This window comes from Pan troglodytes, chromosome 1 (assembly GCF_028858775.2).
Source record: "Pan troglodytes isolate AG18354 chromosome 1, NHGRI_mPanTro3-v2.0_pri, whole genome shotgun sequence".
Classification (NCBI taxonomy): Eukaryota; Metazoa; Chordata; class Mammalia; order Primates; family Hominidae; genus Pan; species Pan troglodytes.
In genome coordinates, this window is record NC_072398.2 from 94,719,534 (window position 1) to 94,737,453 (window position 17,920).

At 47.2% G+C, this 17,920-nt stretch overlaps 1 protein-coding gene across 8 annotated transcripts in view; it reads right to left on the reverse strand.

Moving 5' to 3' along the window:
• Nucleotides 1-376: 376 nt before the first annotated feature.
• IL6R (interleukin 6 receptor) overlaps nucleotides 377-17,920 on the reverse strand; it is a 64,351-nt gene continuing 46,807 nt past the window's right edge. For 2 of the 8 annotated variants that reach the window (XM_016927953.4, XM_024348642.3), the window contains 2 exons: nucleotides 15,278-15,371; nucleotides 377-4,722 (listed from right to left, as the gene is read on the reverse strand). In XM_016927953.4, the coding sequence (XP_016783442.3) occupies nucleotides 4,476-4,722; nucleotides 15,278-15,371 (341 nt within the window). In that variant the 3' untranslated portion in view covers nucleotides 377-4,475. Of the gene's footprint in view, nucleotides 4,723-8,240; nucleotides 8,650-15,277; nucleotides 15,372-15,702; nucleotides 15,799-17,920 lie in introns of those variants that run through there. The other 6 variants (XM_024348647.3, XM_024348646.3, XM_054671800.2 and 3 more) reach the window with 5 other exon arrangements.

Here is a 17,920-nt window from a genome sequence, read left to right on the forward strand (position 1 = left end):
TTGTGATAGTGTTACACCCCCTCCCAGGTCCAATAAACAGTCTTCTGACAAATAATGGCCCTTCCTTTTCCTTCCCCACCTGTCCACCACCTGGTAATGTGATGTAAGCGTGGCAAAATCCCACACACCCCTTCCAGAAATCCCAGGACTCGTGTGGGAAATACTTTCATAATTAAAGCCTTCTGAGAAATTGCTGCTCCTTCCTTGAACTTACCTACTTTTGAGCGGTCCTTTAATCCTGCATTAAGGGGATACCCCCCAAAAAATGGTTCTACTTAATTATCCCCCCTTCCTCACTCCCTTCTCCTCATGAATCAGGCAAGCCTTTTTTTTTCAGATGACCCAGATGCCCAAAGCAATAATTACATTTCAAGGGTATTTTTAAAAAGTATTTATTCCAAACACAATGTTCACTTTAAATGCAAAATAGCTGGTAAAAAGAAAAAAAAAACACTGAAAAATATACTGACCCTTTGCCCCATATACAGACATCAGCCTTTGGTATTTGCTTTCAGGTAATTAGGTAAAACAAACAAACAAAAACTTGAAACTATTATTTATCTCCAAGAAAACAACGTAGAGTTGAGGTATTCTATTTAACAGATGTGATCTCCATCCAATAAGGTCTCTCTGTTAATTAACAGCCTTGTGACATGCTGTTCCAATCCTTTCCTCCTAAAGTAGAATTTCATTTGAGCATATGTTCATAAAACTGACAGTGTTCCTTAATAATCACTAAGGTTGCCATAGAAACTCCCTGGTGCTGGCGCCCAGCCGCACGGAGGACAGGGGGCCTTCACAGGGCACTGAGGAGGGCCTGGCACGGACCCTGAACTGGCCCGCCTGCCCCTCCGTGTGCAGCCCCTGCCCACGGCTGCACGGGACAGCCGGGTGCAGGGCTCTTGCCTCAAAGGGTCACAGGTTGCCCCTGCATCTCCAAATTAAGACCACCAACTCCACCTGGAGCTGGTGTCAGCATCCTCCCCACCTGGGTTAGCCTTCTGGACGTGCTGTGAGATAATAGAGCTCAGCACCAAAGCAGCCGGGAAGACATTCCTGAACATTCTCCAGGAAACAAACCCATAGACCACAACATGCCCAGCCTGCCCCACTGGGCCCTGTTCACTACCAGGTGGGCTTCCAGCCTGGTTCCAGCAACAGATTCCACAACCTGCCACGGCAACCAGTTTCCTTTCTCCCAAGACAGCAGGGAAGTGCCAGAGGCTCCGTGTGAACTCAGAGCCTGATAAAGAAAGCGCAAGGGCAAGTCCCCATCAGGGCCAAGAGCTCTCTGAGTTACCAAAGGCCTCGTCAACATAGCCAGTGCTACCCCTGGACACATTTCTTGAAAATATTTCATTAATGCTACAAACATTATTGATCATTTTACTTTAGGCCTTGAACCAGCATATTTTTTACTTTCCCCATCCAGCAGGATAAGCTGTCGTATTTAACCTAAATGGTCTCTGTCTCAGCGTTTCACGTCTGGCTGCGTGGCAGATGGCTACAGGTGTTAGGCAAATAACAGCACTGCTGGGGACTCAAGGCAGTGGGGGTGCTGCAGAAACACAGGTAGAAATGCCCCGTGCATTGAGACACATGCTCAGTCACCACAGATTAGAGAACATAGAGAGCTTAGGATGTATACCTGTGTACGCTGAGCCAGGCCTACAGCCCAGAGAAGACATTTTTTCTTCATTTACATTAGCTTATGAAAAATAAAGGGAAAGCAACCCTCTTCAATACAAAAACAAAAAAACAAAACAAAACAAAGCAATTCCATTACAATAAAAATGAAAGCAATAACAATTTGGAGATCAAAGCTGCCTAGCTCTTGGCAATAATGAGCTATCTGGATTTCACATCTTCCGCTAGCATGGTTCTGCCCGGCTTTGGTAACACCACATGTGGGTAAAACGGTATAAATAATTGAAGAACTGTGGGCACAGAATCACCCTTACTGCAGATTCTCATTCTTAATATTTCCCTTTAACAGCATTTTGCTGTTCTCAAGTCTCAGAAACTTTATGTGGTGGGATGGGAGGGAACCACCATAACCACCTGCCTGCCTTTTTTTTTCTTAACTGTTATTGTTCATAATAGAGATGGTGTCTCACTATGTTACCCAGGTTGGTCTCAAACTCCTGAGCTCAAGCAATCCTCCCACCTTGGCCTCCCAAAATGCTAGGATTACAGGCGTGAGCCACCGCGCCCGGCCATCCTGCCTTTTTGCCAACCTAAGATGAGTTGCCTCAAGCAGCAATAGGGTCTAAAATCTACAGACAAGCCCAGCAATGAAAATCACGGCTTACTGAAGACAGTAACAGCTTAAACCTGGAAAACCGTAAACAAAACATGGTCACTTTCATCCTTTCGCACCTGTCTGGTGATGGTGGTGGTTTTTCTAAGAGGGTAGAGTATTAGAAAAGTTTTGTGGTCTGGTAAATTTTGGGTCCATGGTTACACGGCTGATTTAAATCATATCCCCACTCTGGAATACCCTGATAACTTGAGAGCTAACTGGGTAACCACTAACACCACTGAATTTTCAAAGCTCGGACAGAAAAGTCAGCTGAAGTGGTTAATCATGGTGTTACAACTAGACATTTAGTCCTGCTTCAATTCTTGCAGAGCTGAATCAACTCAAGGAACTAAATAAAAAGAGGAAGGCACCGAGGTAAGGGATTTTTTTTTAATGGGATTTTTTTAAAACCTCTTTGATAGCAGAAAGCTCAGGGCTTTCAGGGTGGGGAATTTCTAGGACCCTGCCGGGTAGTCGTGGGAGGCTTCCTTCTCGGCACTGGGACAGGGACCGGACACCCTCTCCATAACCACCTGGGGGAGTAGTCACACGCTGGTTTTTCCCTAGAGTAGAGAAGAGGCAGGCTATTTTTCCACTTTTTAAGACAAAAACAAAATACAGAATGAAACCACAATCTCTTCTCTAATGGGGAAAATATTGTTTCTTTTTCTTTTTCTTTTTCTTTTTTTTTTTTTTTTTTTTTTGAGACGGTCTCACTTGCTCTGTCACCCAGGCTGGAGTGCAGTGGTGCAATCTCGGCTCACTGCAGCCTTGACCTCCCAGGCTCAAGAGATCCTCCCACCTCAGCCCCCCAAGTATCTGGGACTTCAGGCACACTCTACCACACTTGGCTAATTTTTATGCTTTTTGTAGAGATGGGGTTTTATCACATTGCCCAGGCTGATCTCAAACTCCTGGACTCAAGTGATCCTCCTGCCTCGACCTCCCGAAGTGCGTGGGCCACCATGCCTGGCAGGAAAATATTTTTTCTCTTCCTCCTTTTTCACTTGACTTGGTTTTGGGCTAAACAAAGTTATGGTGCTTCCCCCACACCTAAGTAAGTTACTTCTATGCTGACACAGCGAATATTGGATATTCCACCCTCTCAAGAGAAAACAGTCAGCAGTTTTTTAAAAACCAAGTTTAAACGCATTCTTGCCAGGCTCATTTTTCTTTTCACATTGTCTTCCTTAATATTATCTTCCCTAGTTACCCAGGTTCAGCTGACAACAAACAAAGCTGCAGTAAAACCGTTTTGATCTCAGCAATGGCAGAAGCCCTCCCTGCTGCTAGCTCTCCTTTGTGGGAGGTGGAGAAGAGAGAACATTGGTTTTCAGAGGCTGTGATCCCCCACTCAGCTCCCACTCTACAGGGGATGGTAGAGACCCTGTGCCCCTCTCCTCTCCTTCCTCTGCTTCTCACCTGAGGTCCTGCAACCCAAAGCCAATGCAGTTGCCTCTGTATTCAGCAAATGCCTAGGATCATCATTCACATTTAGCAAAATGCTAATGAGGAACTAATTATAATTCTGTTGAAAACGACCAGGCCCTGAGATACTGTATTATTCACCCACTCACCCTCAGCTGTTTTTCAACTGTAGGGAAGAAAGGGAGGAGAGAGCTTCTTCCCCCAGCCTTGGCGGTTTAAGTAAAAGCCGTCCCCAGGCCTAGAAAAACAGAATTTGCGAAGGCACTTGGGTTTTAAGAGTTTGAGTTGGAAGATGAAACGATGCAGTGGGCCAGGAGCATGGCGGCTGGAGGAGGCTTTGGCTGGAAATCCATCCCACCTGCCTGAGGGTGCAGCTTGTGCAGAGGTGTTGAGGGGTGGGCTGCCAGCCGCTTCTCCACACCGAGGCCCCCACCAACCTGCCCAGCTTTTGAGTGTCCGTGTGAGTGTCCAAAGAGTCTTGATATGGTTCTCTTCACAGTGGCCCAAGTTCACTCTAACCCCTTTAAGCTGGGCATTTGGAAAGGGAGGTTTGAAACCTCAACCAGCTGAACAGCTGGAGCAGGCTGATTTTCCCCTGGCGTAGAACCTTCCGCAAGGCTCTTCCGTGAAGCCAAAGGCCGCACACCCCTGAGATAAGCTGGCATGGCAGTGAGAAGCATCTTTTGCTGAGCCCGTTTGTGTTTTGTCATCCACAGGGTCCAGGCTGCTGGTGCCACCCAGCCAGCTATCTGGGGAAGAAGTAGTCTGTATTGCTGATGTCATAAGGGCTCCGTGGGTCCCTGGCATCTGGTCGGTTGTGGCTCGAGGTATTGTCAGACCCCAGGCTGCTGGGGGACACCGGTGGGGAGATGAGAGGAACAAGCACTGGGGTGGGTCGAGGCCTCTCCGGGACCAGCTGCCCCAAAGAGTATGGCGGATGCATGCTTGTCTTGCCTTCCTTCAGAGCCCGCAGCTTCCACGTCTTCTTGAACCTTCACACAAAGACAAACCACACAGATGTTTAGCTCCCCCTGTGACAAGCCCACAGTGGAAAACACCAATAGCTGGCTGCCCTGGTGGCCTGGCGCGCCCAGGTTTCAGCTCAAAGGAGCAATAACTATCAGCTGTCTTTTTGTTTTTTGTTCATTTGTTTGTTTTGAGACAGGATCTTGCTCTGTTACCCAGGCTGGAGTGCTATGGCGTGATCTCAGCTCACAGCAGCCTCAACCTCCTTGGGCTCAGGTGATTCTTCCACCTCAGCCTCCTGAGTAGCTGGGGCTACAGGTGTGTGCCACTACATCCGGCTGATTTTTGTATTTCTCATAGAGACAGGGTTTTGCCATGTTGCTCAGGCTGGTCTTGAATTCCTGGGCTCGAGCAATCCGCCCGCCTCGGCCTCCCAAAGTGCTGGGATTACAAGTATGAGCCGGCACACGCGACCCGACTGTTTTTATCACCAGGGAGTTCACCATACTCTGAAGAGTTGGTGAGTTTCCAAAACACTCCCAAGGAAATAGATGTGTATTGTTGGTCCAATTTACAAGTGAAGAAACTGAGGCACCAGTCACTTAACAGTCCCTTAATTGTCCCATTGCAGAGGCTGTTCGTTAGGTACACATCATCAGTCCCAAATCCATTTACTTAAAAAAAAGAAAAATAGGCTGGGCACAGTGGTTCACGCCTGTAATCCCCACACATTGGGAGGCCGAGGTGGGCAGATCACCTGAGGTCAGGAGTTCAAGACCAGCCTGGCCAACATGGTGAAACCCCGTCTCTACTAAAAATACAAAAATTAGCCAGGCGTAGTGGCAGGCACCTGTAATCCCAGCTACTTGGGAGGCTGAGGCAGGAGAATCGCTTGAACCCGGGAGGCGGAGGTTGCAGTGAGCTGAGATTGTGCCATTGCACTTCAGCCTGGGCAACAAGAGCGAAACTCTGTCTCAAAAAAAAAGAAAGAAAAGAAAAGAAAAGAAAAAAAGAAAGCATTATTTTAGTAGGGAAAGAAAATGGGCCTCTCCGTCAAAGTAAGGCTGGCAGGAGGCAGATAATTTGCAACCGCCATGTAATAGCAGGAAAAGGGTCCCAATGCTCCCTCAACTGCCTTCCTGTTCCTCTTGCTCCTAATGTTGCTGACCTCCCCAGTTCTCCCTACACCTCTGGGTCCACTCCCACCATGCTGGTGAGTTCCCACAGACTCAACTGTGGGCACCACTGGGCACAATTTGACTCATCTGACAGGAAAGTCAATGCTACACAGGAAGGAGATAGACATCTTTCTGATCACAGCTTGGTTCAGTGCTCCACTCTGGGCCCAAAGCCAGGGCTCAGTAACTGAGAAAAGTCACTTGACAGCTCAAAGAAAGATGAAATGGTGACATGGATCTTCAAAAGCACAGTCACGTCCCCTTCCTAAAGGGGCCCTTCAACTGTGCCAGGGTGGCCAGTGCCCCAAGCCTCAGCCCCTCCCTCTTGCTTCCCACTTTGTGACTGACATGCCTCCTAACCCCAAAGTGGGAACAAGGTGGCCTCCCTCAATTCCATGGAAGATCAGTTACTCCAGGAAGGGCTGGGAAAGAGGAGGGGAAACCAATGTCAAAAACAAGATTTGGGGATTTTCCTTGGGTTTCTTTTTATATCGACAGGTTATTCCTGTCCTTGTTATGATAAATAATTAATAGTTGGCTCCAAATCTGCCACTGGCTTTTAGCTTGGTATCCAAATGAAATAAACAATCTGCAGAATGTTATTTAGGGCTTCACCATGTGGACACCACACAGGAAGAGAGCCCAGCAGGGCTGCTGACTGGAGCTATGCTGAGTCATTGAATGGAGTTCTCCTGTAAGAAAGGACTGAGGAGAGAATCATTACACTCTGGATTTCAAAGAATTCAGACTCTCTGACCCAGGAATTCTACTTCTGGGAAAAGAAAGAACATAGCTATAAAAAAAAAAAAAACCCTTTATGCACAAAGATGTTCAACACAGTGTTTTTTATAAAAGCAAAATAAGGCCGGGTGTGGTGGCTCATGCCTGTAATCCCAGCACTTTGGGAGGCCAAGGTGGGTGGATTACTTGAGGTCAGGAGTTCAAGACCAGCCTGGCCAATGTGGCAAAACCCTGTCTCTACTAAAAAAGAATTAGCCAGGTGTCGTGGCGCATGCCTGTAATCCCAGCTACTTGGGAGGCTGAAGCAGGAGAATTGCTTGAACCCAGGAAGCAGAGGTTGCAGTGTGCTGAGATTGTGCCACTGCACTCCAGCCTGGGCAACAGAGTGATGTGTCTCAATAAATAAATAAATAAATAAATAAATAAATAAATAAATAAAATAAAAGCAAAATAACACCCAAATAATTGGTAATGTTTCGGTGCCACCAATTAGGAGTAATAGGAGGTTGATTAAGAGAAATTGGTATATCCACCTAATACTACAGCTAATGAAAGTGAGATTTATGGCCAGGCACGGTGGCTCACGCCTGTAATCCCAGCACTTTGGGAGGCCTAGGCGGGCAGATAACGAGGTCAGGAGTTCGAGACCAGCCTGACCAACATTGTGAAACCCCACCTCTATTAAAAAATACAAAAATTAGCCAGGCATGGTAGCAGGCGCCTGTAATCCCAGCTACTCAGGAGACCGAGGCAGGAGAACTGCTTGAACCCAGGAGGCGGAGGCTGCAGTGAGCTGAGATCGCACCATTGCATTCCAGCCTGGGCAATAAGAATGAAACTCCATCTCAAAAAAAAAAAAAAAAAAAGTGAGATTTACAAAGAATTTGTACTAATGTGAAAGAATGCCTATGTTATAGTGCTAAGTGTGAAAGGCAGGATGCAGAGCTGAGGATACAGAATAATCATGGCTGTGTAAAAACAAACAAGAAACTAGGCAGAGGAAAAAGACTCAGGAGATTTGTCTAAATATTAAGTGTTCTTGATCTGGGTGTTGATTGTAAAACCATCTCCACAGGGTTGACAAAAATTGCATGCTGGGTTCTGGACAGAAATATATTAATAGTTATAATGAAGCAGTAATCAGGCTGCACTTTGGCCCATTTCCTTATTGCAAAAAGTCACGTAGCCCTAGACACTGACCATCTGCATCCCCGTTGTTTCTGTAGATAGGATTTCTGACATTAGGATCCTAAGACTTTTGTTTAAGGATCACTTAAGATGTTTTACAGACCCCTAATTCCGGCAACCAGTTTGAAGACCCTCACAGAGGAACGGGATTGGCATGAGAAGACAGCTTCTTCATCTCCTTGTCCCAGGGCCTCACCCTACACCCTGCAACCAGTCAACCATCTCCACACTTTGGCCCAGTCCAACATTTTTACAACCCTAGCCCCAAATTCCTTGGGGAGATGGATTTGAGGTGTGGGCGGAGGATTACCTAGGTGCCGAGGCAAGACACTGAAGGCACAAACTGTTTCAGTATAATAAAGAAAATAGAATAAGAATAGTCATAATACAAATTAGATACAGAGATGATCATGAACAATTATCAATCATTATTATAAACATTATTAATCATTAGCTTTTAATATTACTCTTTGTTCCATTACTAATATAACCTAGGAATAACCGGCGGGTATAGGGTCAGGTGCTGAAGGGACATTGTGAGAAGTGACCTAGAAGGCAAGAGGTGAGCCCTCTGTCATGCCCACATAAGGGCGCTGGAGGGCTCCTTGGTCAAACGGTAACGCCAGTGTCTGGGAAGGCACCTGTTACTTAGCAGACCGCAAAAGGGAGTCTCCTTTCCTTGGAGGAGTCAGGGAACACTGTCCTCCACCAGCTTCTTGTGGAAGGCTGGATATTATCCAGGCCTGCCCGCAGTCATCCAGAGGCCTAAACCCCTCCCTGTGGTGCTGTGCTTCAAGGGTCATGCTCCTTGTCCACTTTCATGCTCCTCCCGCACTCCTGGTTCCTCTTCGAAGTTCATAGTAGATAGCAGTAGAAGAAATAGTGAAAGTCTTAAAAGTCTTTGATCTTTCTTATAAGTGCAGAGAAGAAAACCCTGACATATGCTGCCTGCTCTCTGCTTCAGCTACCTAAAAGGGAAGGGCCCCCTATCCTGTAATCACATGACTTGCTTCACCTTGTCAATCACTTAGAAGATTTACCTTCCTTACCCTGCCCCCTTGTCTTGTATGCAATAAATATCAGCGAACCCAGACATTCGGGGCCACTACCGGTCTCTGCATCTTGATAGTAGTGGTCCCGCAGGCCCAGGTGCTTTCTCTTTATCTCTTTGTCTTGTGTCTTTATTTATTACAATCTCTCGTCTCCACACACGGGGAGAACACCCGCTAAGCTCCGTACGGCTGGCCCCTACAGAGGTTTCCTCCCATCTCCTCCTTTGGTGACCCTCTGATTAAACCTCTTTCTCTGCTGCAACCTGGTGTCTTGGCATCTTGACTTGCCACGTGCATCTCATTATAATTATAATGACATGGGTGTGTACACTTCATGGGGCTGTACACATGATGTGGGAACTTTTCTGTATGTTTGTTAGACTTCAATCACATTTACCTTTTGAAAATTAACAGTGGCTCTCTTTGGATGACATATTTTTTTTCCATTTGTCATTATTTAGCAAATCACCAGTAATAATCACATATCACATACATATGTATGTGTGTATGTATATATTTTTTAAGTCCCTATTGACCTAATATGGAAGCAATCTCTGTCCTCAGTTTTTTTTCAAAGTAACTGAATGGGTAACAAAGAAAGGTGAGCTTTCCTTTTGAAATATTCTAAGGCGAGTATGAATTCTTTTCTGAAAATCACTAAACTCAAAGAGGGCTTTGAAACCAGCCAACCTGAGGGTGTCCAGAGCTGGCCTGGATGGGTGTGAGCAGGGCCTGGGGGCTGGAGAGGACACGGGGTGGGCAGAAAGAAGAAACAGATGAGCTCTCTGCTGCCTTCTTTTGCACCTTGACCTCCACCTTTTATCTATTTTACATATTTGGGCTTCAAAAAGTTTTGTTTAAAGAAAAGATTCTGTAGCTAAAAGAAGTTTTTTAAAATGCTCAAAACTCTCACTCTTTTTTAGAAAGATATGTAGAAACCAAGGTGCCACCCCTTTTACCCCAAAGGCCACAGACAGTGCCCACTGCACCCAGCCACCTCCATGGCCCAGAACACCATGAAAGTCCCTCTGCCCGTCCCCCAGCTGTGGAGGTAGCAGAAGCTCTGATTTTAAAATACCGGAATGATACACTACATTCAAAACGAAATGATGTTTAAGTCATAGGCATACACATAGGAAGTCCTCACTTAATGATGTAAGCTCATTCTAGATAAATATGCAGAAAAATAATTCTCTACTAGGAGAATTCTATTTTCCCAGTGCCTGATAACCTAAAATACAGAGAATCAGTGGGGGACAGAGAATAGGGTGGGAGGAATTGGCCCCTGTAAGATGGCAAGCCTTTTCGATAGCATATTTAAATTTTAAAAAATCATCTATGATTCAGAAAAAAAGAATGAGTAATAAAAAACAAAGAAAAAAATCACTGATATTGCTGGAAAAATATTTAGGGCCATACAAAAAAATATAGTATAGACTGGCAGGATGAAGTCAACCTCTCACACTTCACCTACTGTAAATGTGGCTATCCCATGGTAACCATGGTTCAGCCATTTTGGCAGCCCAGAGCCCCACAGTATTTCTAAGTTTATACTCTTTGCTAGACAGAGGGGATTTGGGGAATAGAAGGCTTCTTCATCACTTGAAATAACTGGCCTCTTTCCAAACAAATTTGCCTTATACAGAAGAAAATGGAAACTCACTAGGCTAGAAAATAAATTCCTGGCATGTTCTCAGCACAGGGCACTGGCCCTGTCTGTGCCTGCAGGGACTCTGGTTGTTTAGCAACCAGCCAGTGTCCAAGCATCATCAGCAGAATAGCAAACCAGGTCTGTTCCCAACCTAATGCTCCTCTATTAGCCATTACAACACACCAAGATGGTGCTGCATGTTAAGGGCCAGTGGTGGGCCAATGGGACCAGCTGGGCCCAGCTCTTAGCCAATAGCAGGTGGGGACCATGGGCAGGGACTCTCAGGGTGTGTGTTCTTGCTTGTCCTTGGGCAAGTCATTTTACCTTTGGGGGCTGTTTCCTCATTTATAAAATGAAAGAGTTTGACTAGATGACCCTTAAGGCCCTATAGAAATAGCAGGAGTTTTTGGTTTGATTCTTGGCCTTCTTCTTCATCTTTTTTTTTTTTTTTTTGAGATGGAGTCTCCTTCCGCTGCCCAGGCTGGAGTGCAGTGGCGCGATCTCGGCTCACTGCAACCTCTGCCTCCCGGGTTCAAGCTATTCTCCTACCTCAGCCTCCCAAGTAGCTGGGATTACAGGTGTGCACCACCATGCCCAGCTGATTTTTGTATTTTTAGTAGAGACAGGGTTTCTCCACGTTGGCCAGGCTGGTCTCGAACTCCTGACCTCAGGTGATCCACTTGCCTTGGCCTCCCAAAGTGCTGGGATCACAGGCGTGAGCCACCGCGCCTGGCCTATTCTTACTAGCTATTATCGCACCATCTCTTTTAGCTTCAGTTTCCTCCCGTCAAATGTATATCATATCTACTCTACTCTATAGGGCCTGTGGTGGGTTATGAGAAAAGTCTGTTGAAGCCCTAATGTAGATACAGAGCCAGAACACAGGAGGGTATACCTAGGGTGAGGGAAGGAATCCTTTGGTAGGCAGGAGGTGAACCCGTGGATGCTGACATGGCCCCTCACTGGCCAAAATATATAACAGGCTTTGCATCCTCCAAGGAGCTACCTCTACTCATTAAGAATCTTATCTTCCACGCACCCTTCAGACGGCTTGTAATCTACTTCATTGAAAAAGCAAAGTGAAGGCCGGGCACGGTGGCTCACGCCTGTAATCCCAGCACTTTGGGAGGCCAAGGCGGGTGGATCACGAGGTCAGGAGATCGAAACCATCCTGGCTAACACGGTGAAACCCCGTCTCTACTAAAAAAAAATACAAAAAATTAGCCAGGCGTGGTGGTGGGTGCCTGTAGTCCCACCTACTCGGGAGGCTGAGGCGGGAGAATGGCGTGAACCCGGGAGGCGGAGGTTGCAGTGAGCCGAGATCGCGCCACTGCACTCCAGCCTGGGCGACAAAGCGAGACTCCGTCTCAAAAAAAAAAAAGAAAAAGAAAAAGAAAAGTGAAAACAACCCTCAACCCAATTTGAGTAGTCATCTTGCTAATCTTTCAACCCACACCACACTTGGTAGTCAAGCTAGGTCAGGGCTACTGGCAGGGTCTGATGAGCTAACGTGTAGAAAGCTCTCTACATGTAGAAAGAAGGACAGAGTGCAATGTCTCCTCCACTTGTAGATCATCGCGATTAACCACTGCCTAGAAGACCCAGCCTGACTTCTTTTAGGGTTTCAGCTTATGAAAAAAAGCCGGTTCCTGCAGTAAAATTGTGAACACCGAAAAATTTCATTATTGCTTGTTCATTGAAGGCACTATTGGCTGACTTTTCTGCAAACTTGGAAATGAATGACAAAACCAATGACCAAATGGAGCGAAGATGATTGGGATGAAATGGGCATGATGAGACAGCAGTCAGGGTGCAACTCAGCCTGAATGAGTATTTCCTAACCATGGCTGGAAAAGAACACTAGGGCAGAGCATTTAAAGGTGACCTTTAGGTTCCTGGATTGATACATGGAATATTCCTAAGGAGGTCCTGCTTGGGCACCTTGGATTTAACTGTGTGGTGCTTCTCCAATGTTACTTTCTTTTTTCTTTTCTTTTCTTTCTTTTTTTTTTTTTTTTTTTTTTTTTTTTTGAGACGGAGTCTTGCTCTGTCAACCAGGCTGGAGTGCAGTGGTGCAATCTTGGCTCACTGCAACCTCTGCCTCCTGGGTTCAAGCAATTCTCCTGCTTCAGCCTCCCAAGTAGCTGAGATTACAGGCATGTGCCACTATGCCCAGCTAATTTTTGTGTTTTTAGTAGAGATGGAGTTTCACCATGTTGGTCAGGCTGGTCTTGAACTCCTGACATGAAGTGATCCACCTGCCTCGGCCTCCCAAAGTGTTGGGATTACAGGCGTTAGCTACCATGAAAATACCTTCACATGGTATTTTCATCATTTGAGTATGTGGTTCTCGGAAGGGAGGAAAGGTCATATTCATGTTGTAATTCCAGCACCTACTGTGTTTCTTCAGTGTCTAATGCACACTCCCTCCCTCTCGTTCTTACAACACCAGAATCTCGTGGTTCCTCTCAGCCCCTTTCCCAACACTTCCTTCTCTAAAGAACTTTTCACCTTGGATCCCCACAGGGTTCAGCCCTATCCCCAACCCCCACCCAATGACTCTTATTGCCATCTACATGCTGGTGACGATCTGTGTTGCCTGCCAAGCGTGTCCGCTTGAGGTTCTCGGGGCATCTCAAACTCAAGTGGGTCCCAAAGTGGAATCACCACTTTTCACTGAGACTTGTCTATCCTCAGGTGTTTCCAGTCTTAGTGAATGACAGTATCATCTGCCCAACTGCTGAAGCCAGAAATGGGAGGGTCATCCTGGACTCCTCCCTCTCCTTCATCCTCCTCATCTAATCTGTTGTCAAGCCTTGTCAATTCTACCTCTAAAATATATCTTGAGGCCGGGTGCAGTGGCTCACGCCTGTAACCCCAGCACTTTGGGAGGCAGAGTCGGGCGGATCATCTGAGGTCACGAGATCGAGACCAGCCTGGCCAACATGATGAAATCCCATTTCTACTGAAAATACAAAAAATTAGCCGGGCGTAGTGACATTCACCTGCAATCCCAGCTACTCAGGAGGCTGAGGCACAAGAATCGCTTGAACCCGGGAGGCGGAAGTTGCAGTGAGCTGAGATTGCACCACTGCACTCCAGCCTGGGCAACAAAAGCGAAACTCCATCTCCAAAAAAAAAAAAAAGAATCTATTCATGGCTCTCCAACCCATTGCCACCATCCTAAAACAGTTTATTATTATCTCTTGCCCAGACCCTGGGCTACTGCATCCATTTTCACTCACCCCATCCAGTCTCCAAACTGCATTGAGCGTGACTTTTTGGTTTTCTTTGTTTGAGATGAGTCTCATTCTGTCACCCAGGCTGGATTGCAGTGGTGCAATCTCGGCTCACTGCAACCTCCGCTTCCCAGGTTCAAGTGATTCTCCTGCCTCAGTCTCCCGAGTAGCTGGGATTACAGTCACGCACTACCATGCCCAGCAAATTTTTGTATTTTTAGTAGAGACAGGGTTTTATCATTTTGGCCAGGCTGGTCTCGAACTCCTGACCTCAGGTGATCCACCTGCCTCAGCCTCCCAAAGTGACGGAATTACAGGCGTGAGCCACAGCGCCTGGCCCAGGTTCTTCTTAAAACTCCACAGGCCGGGCGCAGTGGCTCACACCTGTAATCCCAGCACTTTGGGAGGCTGAGGCAGGCGGATCACGAGGTCAGGAGATCGAGACCATCCTGGCTGACACGGTGAAACCCTGTCTCTACTAAAAACACAAAATATTAGCCGGGCATGGTAGCGGACACCTGTGGTCCCAGCTACTCGGGAGGCTGAGGCAGGAGAATGGTGTGAACCCAGGAGGTGGAGGTTGCAGTGAGCTGAGATCGCACCACTGCACTCCAGCCTGGGCGACAGAGCAAGACTCTGTCTCAAAAAAAAAAAAAAAAAAAAAGAAAAGAAAGAGAAAGAAAAAGAAAAAGAAAAAAACTCCAACAGACACTCCTTAGCCTCAAGAGAAGGCCTAAAATCCTCCCACCTCTTTCAAGGCCTTTTATGACCTGGTGCCAGCCTACCTGTCCACTCTTCCTGCCCCATATTGCCCCAACCGTGCTGCGCCCCCTTCACAGACACGTGCATGCACACGCTGTCAACCATATTACATCCTGGGCTTCTCTCCTAAGAACCCTCTTTGGGCCGGGCATGGTAGTTCACACCTGTAATCCCAACACGTTGGGGGCCAAGGCAGGCGGATCACTTGACCCTGGGAGTTTGAGACCAGCCTGGGCAACATGAAACCTCATCTCAACAAAAAATAGAAAAATTAGCTAGGCAGGGTGGTGTGCACCTGCAGTCCCAGCTATTCCAGAGGCTGAGGTGGGAGGATCACTTGAATCTAGGAGGCAGAGGTTGTCCTGTGAGGCGAGACTGCACCACAGCACTCCAGCCTGGGTGACAGAGTGAGATGCTGACTCAAAAAAAAAGAACCCTCTTCTTTCTCAGACCAATTCCTCTTCCTCCTTAATGCCAGGTCAGTTCTCCTCACCATGGCATGCTTTTTGTAGCTCTTACCACAGTAGTGATTACCTCTTCGTGTCTGACTTCTTCCTGAGACTGTATCTGTCCTGCCCAGCATTGTCTCCTGCAGCACCTAAAACACGGCTTGGCATAATAGTAGGTGTTGTGTGTGTTGTGGTGTGTGCATTCATTTGATGAATGGATAAATGAATGAATAAATGCACCGTAAATTTCAGAATGGGCAAAGGAAAGCTAGATAAGAAATATGAGAACACCACAGGGCCATCCCCTGGGACCCATCTCACCTCAGAACAATGGCAATGCAGAGGAGCGTTCCGAAGGCCAGGCTCCCTCCAGCAACCAGGAATGTGGGCAGTGGTACTGAAGAAGAATCTTGCACTAGGTTAAAAAAAAAATTGAAGATAGAGGAGGAAGAGGAGAATATGGAGAAAAAGGAATAGGAGGAGGAGAAGAAAACCACTTAGTTGGTGCTGTCAAAAGCCTCAAAGGAACCTTCCCCTCCAACCCCCCTCCCAGAAAATGAAACAGCTCTGCCAACCAACAGGCCATTTGACAAGCTTAACTGTTTTTTGTTTGTTTGTTTGTTTGTTTGTTTGTTTGTTTCTTAACAAAGCCCACTCTAGATTCCAGGATTCCACCACTTGGCAAGAGAGACACCTCAAGCTCAGGGTTTCTGAGCGACTGTGGCTAGCCACAGACTCCTACTCACTTTCAGAGTGGTTCTGGTGACATTCCACCTGCTCCCACAAGGCACAAAGAGGGTACAACAAACGGAAGGCTTTGGGGACCTCCTTGATGGCAGTTCCTTTGAGGACAACGTCAGAGAGGATTGGATGCTTTAAATCAAGCATTTGGAAGCAGTTTTCTCCATGGGGGTGTCATCTCTTGCCTGTCCCTGCATTTGGTACTCAAGCCCCAGCCATATGAACTTCATTCAGTTCTCCAACAAGCCATGATCTTTTTCCTCCAGGGCTCTCCACACAAGTTCCCTCTTCTCTCCTGTCTGTTTTCTCTACCTTTGCTGCACCCTTTTGCGGTCTAGTCCCTACTTGGCCTTTGGATCTCAGATGAGGTGATGTCATTTCCTTTGAGAATTGACCCCACTCCAAGCTGAGCAAGTGCCCCTCCCAGTATTTCTCCATTTCCACCTCTAGACTGAGTTCCCTGAAGGCAGGGACCACATGTGTCTTTTTCACTGTAACACTGCCAGCAGCTTACACAGTGCCGAATACAAAGTAGGATCGCCAAAATATTTCTTTGAATGAAGGAAAGAACAAACCAGCTTTGCAAGCAGCCACGTCTTCCCACAGAAAGGCTCTTCCTACCACTGCCAGAGTCCCTGGACTAGACAGAGGGCACATCTAAACAAAACCATCTCCTTCTGCTGGGAATGCAGTCACAGTTGTATGGACCCAGCATTCAGGCTCTTCTACCCAAAATGCAATCCACTGCTGACGAAGAGGCTGCCTGCCAGCCATCACTTCAGATGCCTACTAGAGTCAGGCAGCACAGAGAGCCCAGACTGGTGAGTGGGCACTGGCTGCAAAGACAAGTTTCTCCAAGCATGTCCCATGTCTCTTGAGAGATGCAGCTGTGTAATGAAAGCAGTATGCTTGGCTTGCTCATTTATTAACATTTCATCATCTTTTATATTTTTTCCTTCTTTTTTTTTGAAATGGAGTCTCGCTCTTGTCACCCAGGCTGGAGTGCAGTGGTGTGATCTCCGCTCACTGCAGCCTCCGCCTCCTGGGTTCAAGCAATTCTCCTACCTCAGCCTCCCAAGTACCTGGGACAATAGGCACATGCCACCACGCCCGGCTAATTTTTGTATTTTTTGTAGAGATGAGGTTTTACCATGTTGCCCAAGCTGGTCTCCAACTCCTGACCTTAGGTGATCCGCCCACCTTGGCCTCCCAAAGTGCTGGGATTACAGGCATGAGCCACGGCGCCTGGCCATATATTTGTTCCTTCTTTCATCCAACAAATATTCTTTGAGTGCCTATCATGTGTCTAAATGGATCTTACATCCAATCAAGGGAGACAGACATATGAATTTTTTTTTTTTGAGACGGAGTCTTGCTCAGTGGTGCTGTCTCGGCTCACTGCAACCTCCGCCTCCCGGGTTCACCCTATTCTCCTGCCTCAGCCTCCCGAGGAGCTGGGACTACAGGCACCACACCCGGCTAATTTTTTGTATTTTTAGTAGAGACGGGGTTTCACCGTGTTAGCCAGGATGGTCCTGATCTCCTGACCTTGTGATCCACCTGCCTCGGCTCCCAAAGTGCTGGGATTACAGGCATGAGCCACCGCGCCCGGCCAAACAAATGTTTTTTTAAAAAATTATCAGGAAAAGCCTCCCGGAGAAGGGTGCATCTGAGCAGAGACTTGAGTAATAGGAAGGAGCTGGCAAAGTGAATGTCAGAGGAAGCGTGTCCAGGCAGAGCACACAGCAAGTGCAAAGGCCCTGAGGTAGAGCATGTGTGGAGGAGCAAGGAGGGCAGTGTGGCTGGGGCAGAGCGAGGAAAGGGAGAATGGAGAGGCAACGTCTAAAGATAGGGGACCACATGGCTTTGCTGGGACTCCTCGTAGAAACTGGGGACTTTGTCAAGACTTTGACTTTTACTCTGGGGGAGATGGTACTGAGCCAGAGAGAGCTTGGATTTATGTTTTAAGGGATACTCTAAGTGCTGGTTGGAAAAGAGTTGGTTGGGGGTTAAGACTAGAAGTTGGTAGACCAGTTGGCAGCCCAGGAAGCCCTGCTGGATGAGAGGCGGCAGGGGCTGGACTGGGTGTTGGCACTGGAGATGGTGAGGAGTGGTCAATTCCTAGATATGTCTCAAAGCACAAGGACAACGCTTGCTGAGGGACTGGACACAGGATGAGGAGTAGGGAGGAAGCATGCCCGATCCCCTGCACCTGAGCAAATG